Genomic DNA, 12,997 nt, shown 5'->3' with positions numbered 1-12,997 from the left:
TCTCTCTCTCTCTCTCTCTCTCTCTCTCTCTCTCTCTCTCTCTCTCTCTCTCTCTCTCTCTCTCTCTCTCTCTCTCTCTCTCTCTCTCTTCCTCTTTCTCTCTCTCTCTCTCTCTCTCTCTCTGCCTCTCCCCTGCTCACTCTCTCTCTCTCTCTCTCTTTCAATCTCAATATAAATAAATAAACTTACAAAAATTTTTTTAAATAAAAGGAAGGGGGAGGGGAATGGACACTGGAGGCAATTACACGAGACAGACCAAGAAAGTGCCTTTTAGGCAGCAATCACTTAGCGTCTGTAAATGGACTCTGAATGTTAACAAAGGAAGGACCCATGTCTCTGAGAATCTATCGTCTAGCAGAATGGGCTGGTCCCTTCCTCTCCCCACTCCCCACCCTCACCCTGCTCTACTCCAGAGGGACTGCTCACACCTTGACCTCCAAGCTCCAGGCCTCCAGGTACATGCTGCTGTCTCTACCTGAAACTCTGTTCCCAGTACCTCACCTGGCTGGCTTCCTTCCTCTCTTCTCTGCTCAAGACTCAATTCAAGCATCACATCCTCCTGGATGGCCTCCATAAGCCCTCCCATACGAGTTAATACCCCCTTCCCCAGGTTCTTCTGCTGGAGGGATGGGGAGGTCAGAAGTACAGTCAGAGGTTCAAATGTCAGCACTTCAGTGGCAAGTGACATGGGCAAAATGACACAACCTTTCTGTATTAGCCAGGGATCTCCAGAGAAACAGAACCAACAGGGGACCCAGAAGAAAGAGATATGTTATAAGGAACTGGTTCATGCGATTATGGAGCCCCACATGTCCCAAGGTACGCAGTAAACAAGCCAGAGATTCAGGACATCCAATGATGTTGTTCCACTTCAAACCCAGAGGCCTGAGACCCAGAAGAGCTGACGTTTCAGGCAAGCAGGAAGGAAACAAAACCTCTGTCCCAGCTCAAGGCAGTCAAGCAGGCAGTCAGGCAGAAGAAAGTTCCCTCTTGCTCAGACGTCTTGTTCTATTCAGGCCCTCAACCAATTGGACGAGGCCCGCGCACGTTGGGGAGGGCAATCAGTCCACCTACCCGTCCAAGTGTTCATTTCATCCAGAAACACTCTCACAGACACACCAAGGGTCGTGCTTGACCAAATACAGCTGGGTACTCTCTGACCCAGCCAAGTTGACACATAAAATTAGCCATCACACTCTCCAAGACTGATTTACTCATCCGTAAGATGGGGTAATAATGGCCTCTACCTCCTTGGAAGGATGGAAAGGTTAAATGAAATAATACATGTGGAGTACTTAGCAGAGCGCCTGGTCCATAGTATACCTTCTTCCGTCCAGGTTCTCCATTGTTATCTCTGGTGGGCCCACAACAGTCACAGTCATGTGTTGTCACCACCTAGACAGGGAGCTTCTTGAGGGCAGGAATCAGCCCAAGCCCGCACTGGGAGTGCAACAAGTGTTCACTGAAGTAGTGAACAAATAATCGTGTAATTATCATGTAACAGGAACATTTCATTATGAAGTTTCATTGCCCATTTCCTCAAAACGTGAAACATAGCGGGGCACCCAGATGGCTCAATCAGTTGAATATCCAGCTCTTGATTTCAGCTCAGGTCATGATCGCGGGGTTGTGGGACTGAACCCCATGTGCGGGGCTCCACCCTGATTGAGATTCTCTGTCTCCCTCTCCCTCTCTCCCCTGCTTGCTCTCTCTCTCGCTCTCTCTCTCTCTCTTTCTCTCTAAAATAAAATTTAAAAAAAGGTGAACATAGAATTACCATATGACCCAGCAATTCTACTCCTAGGAATATACCCAAGGGAACTGAAGGCAGAGACTCAGACACTTGCACGCCTGTGTTCATAGCCACACTATTCACAGTAGTCAAAAGGAAGAAACAGCCCAAGTGTCCATCAATAGATGAATGGATTTTTAAAAAGTAGATCCCCAGGGTAGAATGCGATTGAGTCATAAAAAGGAGTAAAGCTCTGATTCACGTTACAACATGGGTAGACCTTGAAACCATCATGCTGGGTGAAGGAAGCCAGGCACGAAAGGTCACGTAGTGTAAGGTTCCATTTCTATGAAACGTCCGGGACAGGCAAATCCACTAAAGCAGATTAGCGGTGTCCAGAGGCTGGGGGGAGGGGGCGTGGGGAGTGATCGCTTCATGGGTTTTATCTTGGGATGCTGGAAATGTTTTGGAACTACACAGAGGTGGTGGTTGCACCACCTCGTGCATATACTAAGTTGCCCCGCACCGTATACTTTAAGAGGGTGCGTTTCGTGTTGTCCCAAGTACATCCCGGTTAACAAAATGCGTTGCCGGAAAAAGGTGCAAAGTCCTCTCGCTGGATCAGACACTACAATAGCAATTCTGAAGGGCAGATGCTCTGGTGCCTACCCTGTACGAATGAGTTTCAACCACGAACATCTCAGCTGTCATTTAGTGGACAGAGGTATGTTTTCTATGGAGGCTGCTTGTAAACTAGCAAACTCAGCTCAGGATTTCCACAAAGCTCAGACCAAAGGAGCCAAACCTTAAAAAGATTTGCTCGACCCCTGGTTCTGAATGTTCCTGCAGCCCTTTTTTATATATCACTCTGCTTATAACTCTTCGGTGCAGTTGCATTTTCCTCCTAAGAGCATCCACGCCACCCATGAACTCTGAGCACCTACATCCGCCAGGGACTGTTCTAGATGCTGTTTCGTGAAGAAGACAAAGTCCCTGTCCTGATGGGTTTTACTGTCTAGTAACTGAACACGCAGGCCTACCTCGTGTTGTTGGGATTCATTTTACTGCACTTCGCAGGTATCGTGTTTTTTACAACTTGAAAGTTTGGGGAGACCCCCCCCCCCACGGAACAAGCCTGTTGGCATCATTTTTCCGACAGCATTTGCTCACTTCATGTCTTTGTGTCACATTTTGATCATTTTCACAGTATTTCAAACTTTTTCATTGTTATTACATCTGTTATGTTGATCTGTGATCAGTGATCATGAGCTGCTGAAAGCTCAGGGGACGATTAGCATTTTTTAGCAATAAAGTATTTTTTACTTAAGGTAAAAAATGTGCCTTTACTTAAGGCACACTTTTTATGTTGATTGATTGGTTGGCTTTTTTTTTTAATGTTTATTTATTTTTGAGAGAGAGAGAGAGAGAGAGTCAGAGTGTGAACGGGGGAGGGACAGAGAGAGAAGGAGACACAGAACCTGAAGCAGGCTCTAGGCTCTGAGCTGTCAGCACAGAGCCCAACGCGGGGCTCGAACCCACGGACCGCGAGATCATGACCTGAGCTGAAGTCAGATGCTTAACTGACTGAGCCACCCGGGCGCCCTTAAAGTTTTTATTTTAATGCCAGTTAGTTAACATACAGTGTTATATTCGTTTTAGGTGGACACGATAGTGATTCGACAATTCCACACATCAGCCGGTGGTCATGGGTTAAATAGGTGATGGAGATTAAGGAGTGCACTTGCGGTGAGCACTGGGTGACGTGAGGCTTGTACATTTTTTAGACATGCTGCTATTGCACACTTCATAGACTACAGTATAGTGTAAGCAAAACTTTTATAGGTACTGGGAAACCAAAAAGTTTATTTGAATAGCTTTACCATGCTATTCACTTTACTACTGGGGTCTGGAACCAAACCTGCAATCTCTGAGGTGCGTCCATACCACAAATCCCCTGGGAAACCGGGTGAAATGCAGATTTGGACTCATGCCCCAAGAGTCTGCATTCCAAACAGGCTGCCAGGTGATGCTGATGCCGCTGGTTCGAGGACCACGCTTTAAGTACAAGGATGTGGGGATTCGCGTAAAAATAGCCTTCCAAGTCCGCCTATATTACGATTTTGTTACGCCTATATTTATAAAATTCCACCGCAGCCCTTCATTCTTTTCACCCTCTGTCTCATGTCTTTGCTTCACTTCGTAGATGAATTTCTTGATTTAAAAAGGCCAGTTAGAACGAATGTCTTTTCTTTTCCTCTTCTTTTTGTTTTTCGGTTTTTGTTTTGTTTTGTTTTGTTTGTTCATTTTTTTTTTATTTTTTTTAACATTTTATTTATTTTTGAGACAGAGACAGAGCATGAACAGGGGAGGGTCAGAGAGAGGGAGACACAGAATCTGAAACAGGCCCCAGGCTCTGAGCTGTCAGCACAGAGCCCGACACGGGGCTCGAACTCACAGACCGTGAGATCATGACCTGAGCCGAAGTCAGCTGCTTAACCGACTGAGCCACCCAGGCGCCCCTTGTTTGTTTGTTTTTGCACAAGGAAAGAAACTGCTGGAAGTCATATTCCCATAGGGCTTTTTTTTTTTTTTTTTTGACAGCTTATTTATTTATTTTTTTTGAGAGGGTGGGGGGAAGGAGCCGAGAGAGAAACTCCCAAGCAGGCTCCTCACTGTCAGTGCAGAGCCTGATGGGGGGGCTTGAACCCACAAACCTTGAGATCACGACCTGAGCAGAAGTGGGAAGTTTAACCAACTGGGAACCCAGGTGCCCCTAGAACATCTTTTGAGCTATAACAACTTCGCTTTTCCTCAGCTTTGGCACCACTGACATCTGGGCCTGAGTCATTCTTTACCACGGTGTGGGGGAGGGCTGTCCTGTGCCTTCAAGGGTGTTCAGCGGCTTCTCTGGCCCCCACCCACTGAGCATCCCTCGGTGGTGACAATCCAGATGTCTCTAGACATCACCAAATGTCGCTGGGAGGCCAAAATCGCCCTACTGGAGCACCACTGTTTTATTCCTCGCAAGCTTACCACTCCCCTGATGGTAAAAGACGTTCATAATAACTATCCTCATCTGGGCACAGACACTGTTCTTCGAAGGTGGCATCTCTTATTCATTTAATCTTCCCCAAAACTCTAGGGCGTTCTTTTACTGTCCCCATCCTTATAGGAGGAGACCAAGGCACAGAGCAATCGAGTTATTTTTCCAAGTTCATGCAGCTGGTCAGTGGCAGAGACCAGATTCAAACCGGGTCCTCTGGCTCCAGAACCTGCTTTCTCGTGCTTTCTACTTTCCCTCAGGGTGTGGGATCTATCAGATTGGATTTTTTTTTTCTTATTCTTTGTGTCTCCAAAGCTGCAACGTGTTGTTGAGAAATTCGAGTCACTTGTCACTAATGACACTCCCTGGGCAATGGGAGAGAAGAGAGACGTCGCATCCTGGGCCACAACTCTTCTCCAGACTGTAGAATCGAGCGTTCTAGAAACTGCCTTGAAATCCCCAGAGCAAAAAAACCAGAAAATTCACAACAGTACTGTGGGTAAGAAGAGGAGCTGGCCTGATACACACGGGGGCTATTACAAGCTGGAGTCTGGGTTACACAGAAAAGTAAATAAACACGCTGCCTGAGTCCATTTATATAGAATTCTAGAAAGTTCAATCTAACCTATAGTGACAGGAGAAGGGGGAGAGAGGAGTAAAAGAGCATGAGACAATTTAAGGAGACTGTTGGGAATGAGAGGCACGTTCAGTACCTTGATTGTGGTGTTAGTATCACAGGTGCATACCATATACACACAGCTGTATACACGCTCTATGAAACTCATCAAATTGTACACTGTTTTATATGCAATTTGTTGCACATTAATCACACCTCCATAGAACTTTTAGGAAACGAAGGGAAAGGGAAGGGAAGGGAGGAAGGAAAAGAGAAAAGAGAGAAAAAAGAAAGGAAAGGAAAAGAAAAAAGAAAAGATGGTCAATGGTTTCCAATCCTGAGTCTAGGATTTTGGCTTAAAAGTAGTTTGGTTGTTGTTTTTTTAAGTGTGTTTCTTTATTTTGAGAGAGAGAGCACGCACAGGTATGAGCAGGGGCGGGGCAGAGATAAAGGGGGAGAGAAAGGATCCCAAGCAGGCTCCCCGCTAACAGTGTGGAGCCCAACGGAAGCTCGAACTCGCAAACCTGTGAGATCATGACCTGAGCTGGAACCAAGTCAGACGCTTAACCTGCTGAGCCACCCAGGCGCCCCTAAGATTTTATTTTTAAGTATTCTCCATACCCAGTGTGGGACTCTGACTCACGACTCTGAGATCACGAGACACATGCTTCATCCACCAACGGAGCCAGCCAGGCACCCCAAAAAGTAGGGCTTTTTTTGCCCAATAGTTACTGGCACATGTCACAGTGATAGTATGTAAAGCATCCCAGAAGGAACATCTCACTGCATATTTTTTTCAATAAAAACACTTTTATCACCCTTGTCATATATATGTACACTATAACCAGGTGAGGAGATGATATTGTTAAATAGCTTGACTTTAGCAATCATTTCACTATTTTATAAAATAACATAGCAAAACCCAGTATTAGATTTTTTAAAAAATAGAAAAAAAAAACACACAAACAAACTAAATTTAGGCCAGCCAAATCTGCCCACAGCCCGGTCTTCCCATCCTATAGCTACATAGGTACACATCTGATGAAGAAACATATTTCCTGTGTGTGTGATTTTGTGCATACAGTTTTCACTCATTACATCACTAACATATTTCCATGTAAATGGTATATGTCATCATTACCTACATTATTATCTTCAATGGTTTATCAAATTGCACTGTATATAATTTATTTGTACTATATTTATTTCCCTATTCTGGGAAATGTGGGTTGTTGCCAAAGAACCCCGTGAAAAAGACCATTGAAAATTTATCTGTGTACATTTGTTTGATATTTTCTTGGGATAAATTCATAGACGAAGAATCATTAGGTCAAGGAGAAAAGAAACATTTTATAGACTTTGATGCGTATCACCACATTGGCCTCCAGAAATGCCGTTTGCTGTGTTTTTATTCAGCTCAGGGATATCAGAGGATTTGTGTATGCCTACCTAAACATTCTGTTTTACCAATTTGCATGATGAGATAGTTTATGCTCTATAAAAATAATAATAATACTTTTTAATAGAAAATAAAATCCAATGCCTCACCTTCTTGGGAAACTGGAATCAGGATTCATTTATTAATTTGTTCATTCATTCATTCACTCACTCATTTCATTCAGAATTAAACCATTTTTCAGATTACAAGTAGCTCTCACCTTTCCTGACCTGGCCAGGTCCTAACTGATGGGAAACTGGTGCCCAGACCTCAATGGGTTTCATTCCCCTCATCTGTGAATGGGGATAATACCATGAATGGGGAGATACAGGAAGAACCCAACTGTATCCATCACCCAGCTTCAACAATTTCTAACCCACAGCCAGCCTTAACCATCTGCTAATGTTTAAGTTAAATATTTCCATGAGCTTTTTTCTTGATGGCAATTCTGTGACCTCATTTTCATCGGAAGCATGGTTCCTCATTATAGAGATAAGCCATCAATTATTGAATCAGTTCCTCTTTGTTGAACATTTAGATCACTTCCTGTTTTCCACGCTATCACCTATGCTGCTATGAACTTTCTCATTACTAAATCTTCCCTCCCATCCATGTCGTTTTCTGAGAATAAAATTCCTAGGAACAGAATTGTTGCTTCAAAGATGATCGCTAGAGAACGTTAGTTACAGACTTGTATTTCAGGGGGTGTCTCGGTGGCTCAGTCAGTTAAGCGTCCGACTTCAGCTCAGGTCATGATCTCACAGTTTGTGAGTTCAAGCCCCCAGTCTCTGTGCTAGGAGCCTGCTTTGAATTCTGTATCTCCCTCTTTTTCTGCCCTTCCCCCACTCATGTTCTCTCTCTCTCTCTCTCTCTCTCTCTCTCTCTCAGAAATAAACATAAAAAAAAAAGAACTTGTTTTTCAGGAGTTAAGGAGTTAACTTCTTAACTTCAGTTTCCTCATTCGGATAATGGTCCCTCATGGGATTATATGACAATGTACAGTGCTTGGAACATTCTAGACATTCAGTAAATGTGACCTGTTCATGTTGCTATTCACATTTTTAAAGCTTGTAATAATGATAAACTTGCCTGTTGTTTTTCTCACCAGCTATTGAAACTCTAGTTGTTACAGACAATTGCTCTGAAGAAGGAAAGGTCTTCAGCTTGAACACCTACATGAACTCAGTGGACATCCGTTGCAATGACATCGTGCAGGAAAACGTGAAAGGTACATGTAGTGGCTGCATTCAGAACCTCTAAGACACAAAGATCAGCATCATTATGTGAGTCATTGGGAGAGTCGCCAATAAGGTCTTTCCTAATTGGTTTGTTACCCGAAGACCGTGTCATTTGAGTCTTTTCCTTAAAAAAAAAAAACAAAAAAAAAAAAAAAAAAAAACCTCCCCAAAGTGGAGGCTTTCTATTCTTCAGTGTGGAAGACACTTCTTTGCAATTTGGAGGCTTTTCTGTCCAGGTCTCCGACGGGGTTCACCCAAATGCAGTCCCTGAGAGAAGCGTAAGGAGTGTATTTGGGATGTGATTCCAGGAGGCATCGGTAGGCGGATTAGTCACCGTTCTCCAGAGTAACAGAATCGATAGGATATGCGTGTGGGCAGAAAGAGAAACAGAGATCTTAAGAAATTAGCTCATGTGATTATGGAAGGTAGCAAGTCCAAACTCTAGCCAGGAGGCCGGAGACCCAGGGAAGAGTTAATGTAGCTACAGACCAAAGACAGCCGAGAGACAGAATACCCTCTTGTTGGGGAGAAGTCAGTCTTTTTCTTAAGGCCTGCAACTGATTGGGTGATGGAGGGTAATCTACTTTATTCAAAGTCTCCTGATGGAAATGTTACCCTCATCTGAAAAATACCTTCACGGCAACACCCGGACTCACGTTTGACCCAGCAGCTGGGTAGCATGGCCTAGCCACATTGACACAAAATTAACCATCCCAGTAGGGAAGAGAGGAAATGAGACAGAGAAGAGGGGACGGCCACTACAGGTGTCAGTATGTCAGTGAGCAGATTTGCTGCAGGTGGTAACTGTGACCCGCCCTACCGAGCTCTCCCATTCTGCCCTGTGTACAAATCAAACACACTCCCTACAGGGAATGCCCCCAGGCAGAGAGTTACAATTGTTCACAATAGAATCTATCAGCAGATAAGAAACCCGGGGCGCCTGGGGGGCTCAGTCAGTTAAGCATCTGACTCTTGATTGGCTCAGGTCACGATCCCTGGGTCATGGGATCAAGCCCTGTATCTGGCCCTCTGCTGAGTATGGAGCCTGCTTGGGAATCTCTCCTTCCCTCTCTCTGCCCTCTCCCCTGCTCGTGTGCGCTCGCTCTCTCTCTCTCTCTCTCTCTCTCTCTCTCAAACCCAAGAGGGCCCAGGGAATAGTCAAGGCACCTACAGCACCTGCTAATCCTGTGTACACAGGAATGGATTGTTAAACTATTAACTGTCCCAGTGTTGCCAGACTTTCTGGTGTTTCAAGAGAAACCAAAAATCAGGTTGGTTGCATGAATACCTTCAATTTTTTTTTTAATGTTTATTTATTTTTGAGAGAGAGAGAGAGAGAGAGAGACAGCATGAACGAGGGAGGGGCAGAGAGAGAGGGAGACACAGAATCGGAAACAGGCTCCAGGCTCTGAGCCATCAGCCCAGAGCCCGACGCGGGGCTCGAACTCACGGACCGTGAGATCGTGACCTGGCTGAAGTCGGACGCTCAACCGACTGCGCCACCCAGGCGCCCCATGCCTTCAGTTTTCAAATTTGGTCTTACGATAGCTGCCATGGCGTTATAACTGGTGTAATGTGATAAATGAGGTCTTAAAATCCCATCCTGTAAAGGTGGGTACAGCTGGTCTGTAATGTCAGCAAAAGTCCCAAAGGAAAGACAACAAAACGTGGACAACTAACCACATGCTGAACTGAGGAAGTGAGGCAATTAGTTCCTATTACTTCCTCTCCTCCCCCAAAAAGATAAGCGCGTGAATCTGCCCCGTTGGAGAACAGGCCAGGCGGAGGATAGAAGCCAAACTCCAGCCACGTGATTCACACCGGCGTGGTCCCCAGGTTCTTCTGAGACTCACGATTTGTGGAGAGTGTGCACGACTTCCCAGTGCAAGCCAGACGAAAACACATCTGTGGTCCCGCTTGCTCTTTAATCGCATCCTGGGGTCGTGGGGGGTCAGGATTTCACATAGGAATTCAGAGACGACACAGCTCAGCCCACAACGGCTGCCTATGCTGAATTGTTTAAGTAAATTACAGACATCGTAATGTGATTGCATGTGCCTCAAGGAGCCCCTGGCCTAGAGGTGCCCAGTACGGGACTCTCCACCCTCCCCCAGTGATGCCCCATAGTCTCATCTCTGGACATTTGCATTATCTGTTCCTCTGCCAGGAGTGCCAACCACCACTCCACTGGGTGAACTGTTACTCTTCAACACAGCCTAGCCCTCACCTCCTCCATGAGGCCTCCCAGGACTGCGCACTTCCATCACGGCACCAAAATCTGACCCTCCCTCCTCTACGTTCCCCCAGCATCTCGAACCTACCCCATCCTGGCATCTAACGTGTTGTGCTGTGTCTTGATTGACACGTCTTTGTCTCCCCCACTGTGCTGGAAACCCCATAAGGACCAAAGTCTTGAATGATTTCTTTCTATAGTCACCACGAGGGGCACATCACCTGGAGGACAGGGATAAACGTTCGCTGAATTAAATCCACATTTAGGGCGATGCCTCAACATTCCCAATGAGAGAAAAGAACCCATTGACAGCTCAGAGAGGGACACTTCTCTGTCCCTCAGGCTGTGTCTATTTGTCATAGCAGCCATCCTGTGTCCAGTAGGGATGTTGAGCAGCAGCCTCTCCCCCACCTTGATTCACTAGACGTCAGTAGCCGTCACCCAGTGCGACAACCAAACATGCCTCCAGACATTGCCCAATGTCCCAAGAGGGGGCAGAATTGCCACTCCCCCCCGCCCCCACCAACTGAGAAATGCTCATCTAGAGCGACCTTATAAATGACCTTCAAAGAGCAACAACTTTAAGATCGAAGGGAGGTGTTACCAACTCGCCCCAAAGACACCCACCAGAGGTGAGCTGGGACTGTCCCAGGTAATTCGAGACAGACAGTCACATGACACCAGCTCCCCTGTAAAACATCTCAGAGAACAAACCCAGGCCACAGAGGCTGACCTTGGAAAAGTACAGCCACCCTTCTCTTTTCTGCTTGCGATTTTGCTCGTAACCAGAATACCTCTGCTCAAAACTAGGCCGTTTCCAAGCATAAGAGCAGGTGGACAGATCACCTGCCCGTCTTTTCCGTCCACCTACCGCTGTTTCACTCTGACAAATGGAAAACTGTCATGAACTCAGAGAAACAGAAATGAATCGCTTCTGTTCCCTCAGGCAAGACCAGAGAAGCCTGAGTAGAGAAGCGTGTGAAGAATTTATTCAAACAGGAATTTATCTTACTGCAGAGCTAGTAAGTGACTAGTAAGGGACTTTTATCCAGAAACCTGTTAACCTGTTTCCGGTCCCTACAATCCTCACTCATCCACATAGATGGCCTCTGCGGCGTGGACTTCTCTGCGGCTACAAAGAAAAAAAGAAAACTTATGGACATGGGAATATGGTCATAGCATCCCGTAACTCTGTATAACCCATACTATAGCCCGTAATCCATTATATTCAGGCTAACTACAAATGCATTTGTTTTCTCCTTTTATATAAACAAGAGAAACTTATTTTCTCACAGTTCTGGAAGCTACAAGTCTGAGATCAAGGCGCAGGCAGGGTGGGTTTCTTCTGAGGCCTCTCTCCTTGGCAGATGGCCACCTTCTCTGTCTTCACACAGTCTTTTCCCTGTGAGTGCACGTCTCCGGTCTCTCTTTGCGTGTCCAGAGTTCTTCTTTACTCTTCAATGTGGCTCAGCTCTCACCCCCTCCGTGATGCCTCCCAGGATTGCCTATTTCCATCACGGCACCAAAGTCAGGTCCTCCCTCCTCTGGCCCCATCTTTATAAAGGCCCTGTCTTCAAACAGTCACATTCTGAAGGACTTGAACTTAATGAATTTGGGGGGTAGGGGGGACACAATTTGGCCCATCCTATTGCTATATGCCATATACATGTCCTTCCACTGTATAATAGTTATAAATACATGATATAAATATATCACGTGCATTTTTATTTTTAGCCTATTAAAGTATATTAAATTATGGCATTCTTTTGCTTAACATCCTTTAGTGCCTTTCCACTAGCTTAAAATAAAAGATCTTTTTTTTTCTTTTGGGGGGGGAGGGAAGGGCATAGATAGAGAGAATCCCAAGCAGGCTCCACACTGCCAGTGCAGAGCCCCACACAGAGCTCGAACCCATGAACCCTGAGATCATGACCTGAGCTGAAATCAAGAGTCAGCCACTTTTTTCTCCACCCAGCCGCCCCAACCACTGTCTTAAAATAAAAGCAAAAGCCCTCCTCAAGGCTTATAAGGCCCTGCAGGATCTGCCCCCATCACCCCTGCCCTCACCCCTCCCCCCAACACACTCTCCACCCTACACACCCCTCTTCAGCCACACTGACCTCCTCCCTGTTCCCTGAACCAACTGGGCACGTTCTCTTCTGTCGATGCCCACATGGCCCTCCCTGCCGTCACTCTACTGTCTGAAAACTGTCTGAAATAGCATCTGCCAAATCTGCCTGTCCCCTCACCTCACTTAATTTTCTCCGTAGGACCGATCATCCTGTGACATAGGCTTTTATTGGTTTGTTTATGTTTGTTTGCTTCTCTCCTGGACCAGAAAGTAAGATCCCTAAGAAGTGGTTTATCCTGTCCCCCACTGTATCTCCAGAATAGTGTCTGGAACATAGTAGGCATTCCATCAAAGAAAACTGAATATGTGAATAGATAGAGGTATGGGTATATTATGATCTCTTTTTTTTTTTTCAATATTTATTTATTTTTGAGAGAGAGACAAAGACAGAGACAAGCAGGGGAGGAGCAGAGAGAGAGGGAGACACAGAATCCGAAGCAGGCTCCAGGCTCTGAGCTGTCCGCACAGAGCCCGACGCGGGGCTCGAACTCACGGACTGCGAGATCATGACCTGAGCCGAAGTCGGACACTCAACCGACTGAGCCTCCCAGGCTCCCCATATTATG

General features: G+C 45.8%; 1 protein-coding gene across 1 annotated transcript in view; it reads left to right on the top strand.

Annotated features, from left to right (window-relative positions):
* ADGRE3 (adhesion G protein-coupled receptor E3) overlaps positions 1-12,997 on the top strand; it is a 46,337-nt gene that overhangs the window by 18,007 nt on the left and 15,333 nt on the right. The window contains exons 6-7 of the mRNA XM_040450169.1: positions 5,091-5,274; positions 7,938-8,057. Coding sequence (XP_040306103.1) covers positions 5,091-5,274; positions 7,938-8,057 — 304 coding nt within the window. The remainder of the gene's footprint in view (positions 1-5,090; positions 5,275-7,937; positions 8,058-12,997) is intronic.

The sequence above is a fragment of the Herpailurus yagouaroundi genome, unplaced genomic scaffold, assembly GCF_014898765.1.
Source record: "Herpailurus yagouaroundi ecotype Mexico unplaced genomic scaffold, PumYag 200, whole genome shotgun sequence".
Classification (NCBI taxonomy): Eukaryota; Metazoa; Chordata; class Mammalia; order Carnivora; family Felidae; genus Herpailurus; species Herpailurus yagouaroundi.
This window is presented reverse-complemented; position numbering and strand designations above follow the sequence as displayed.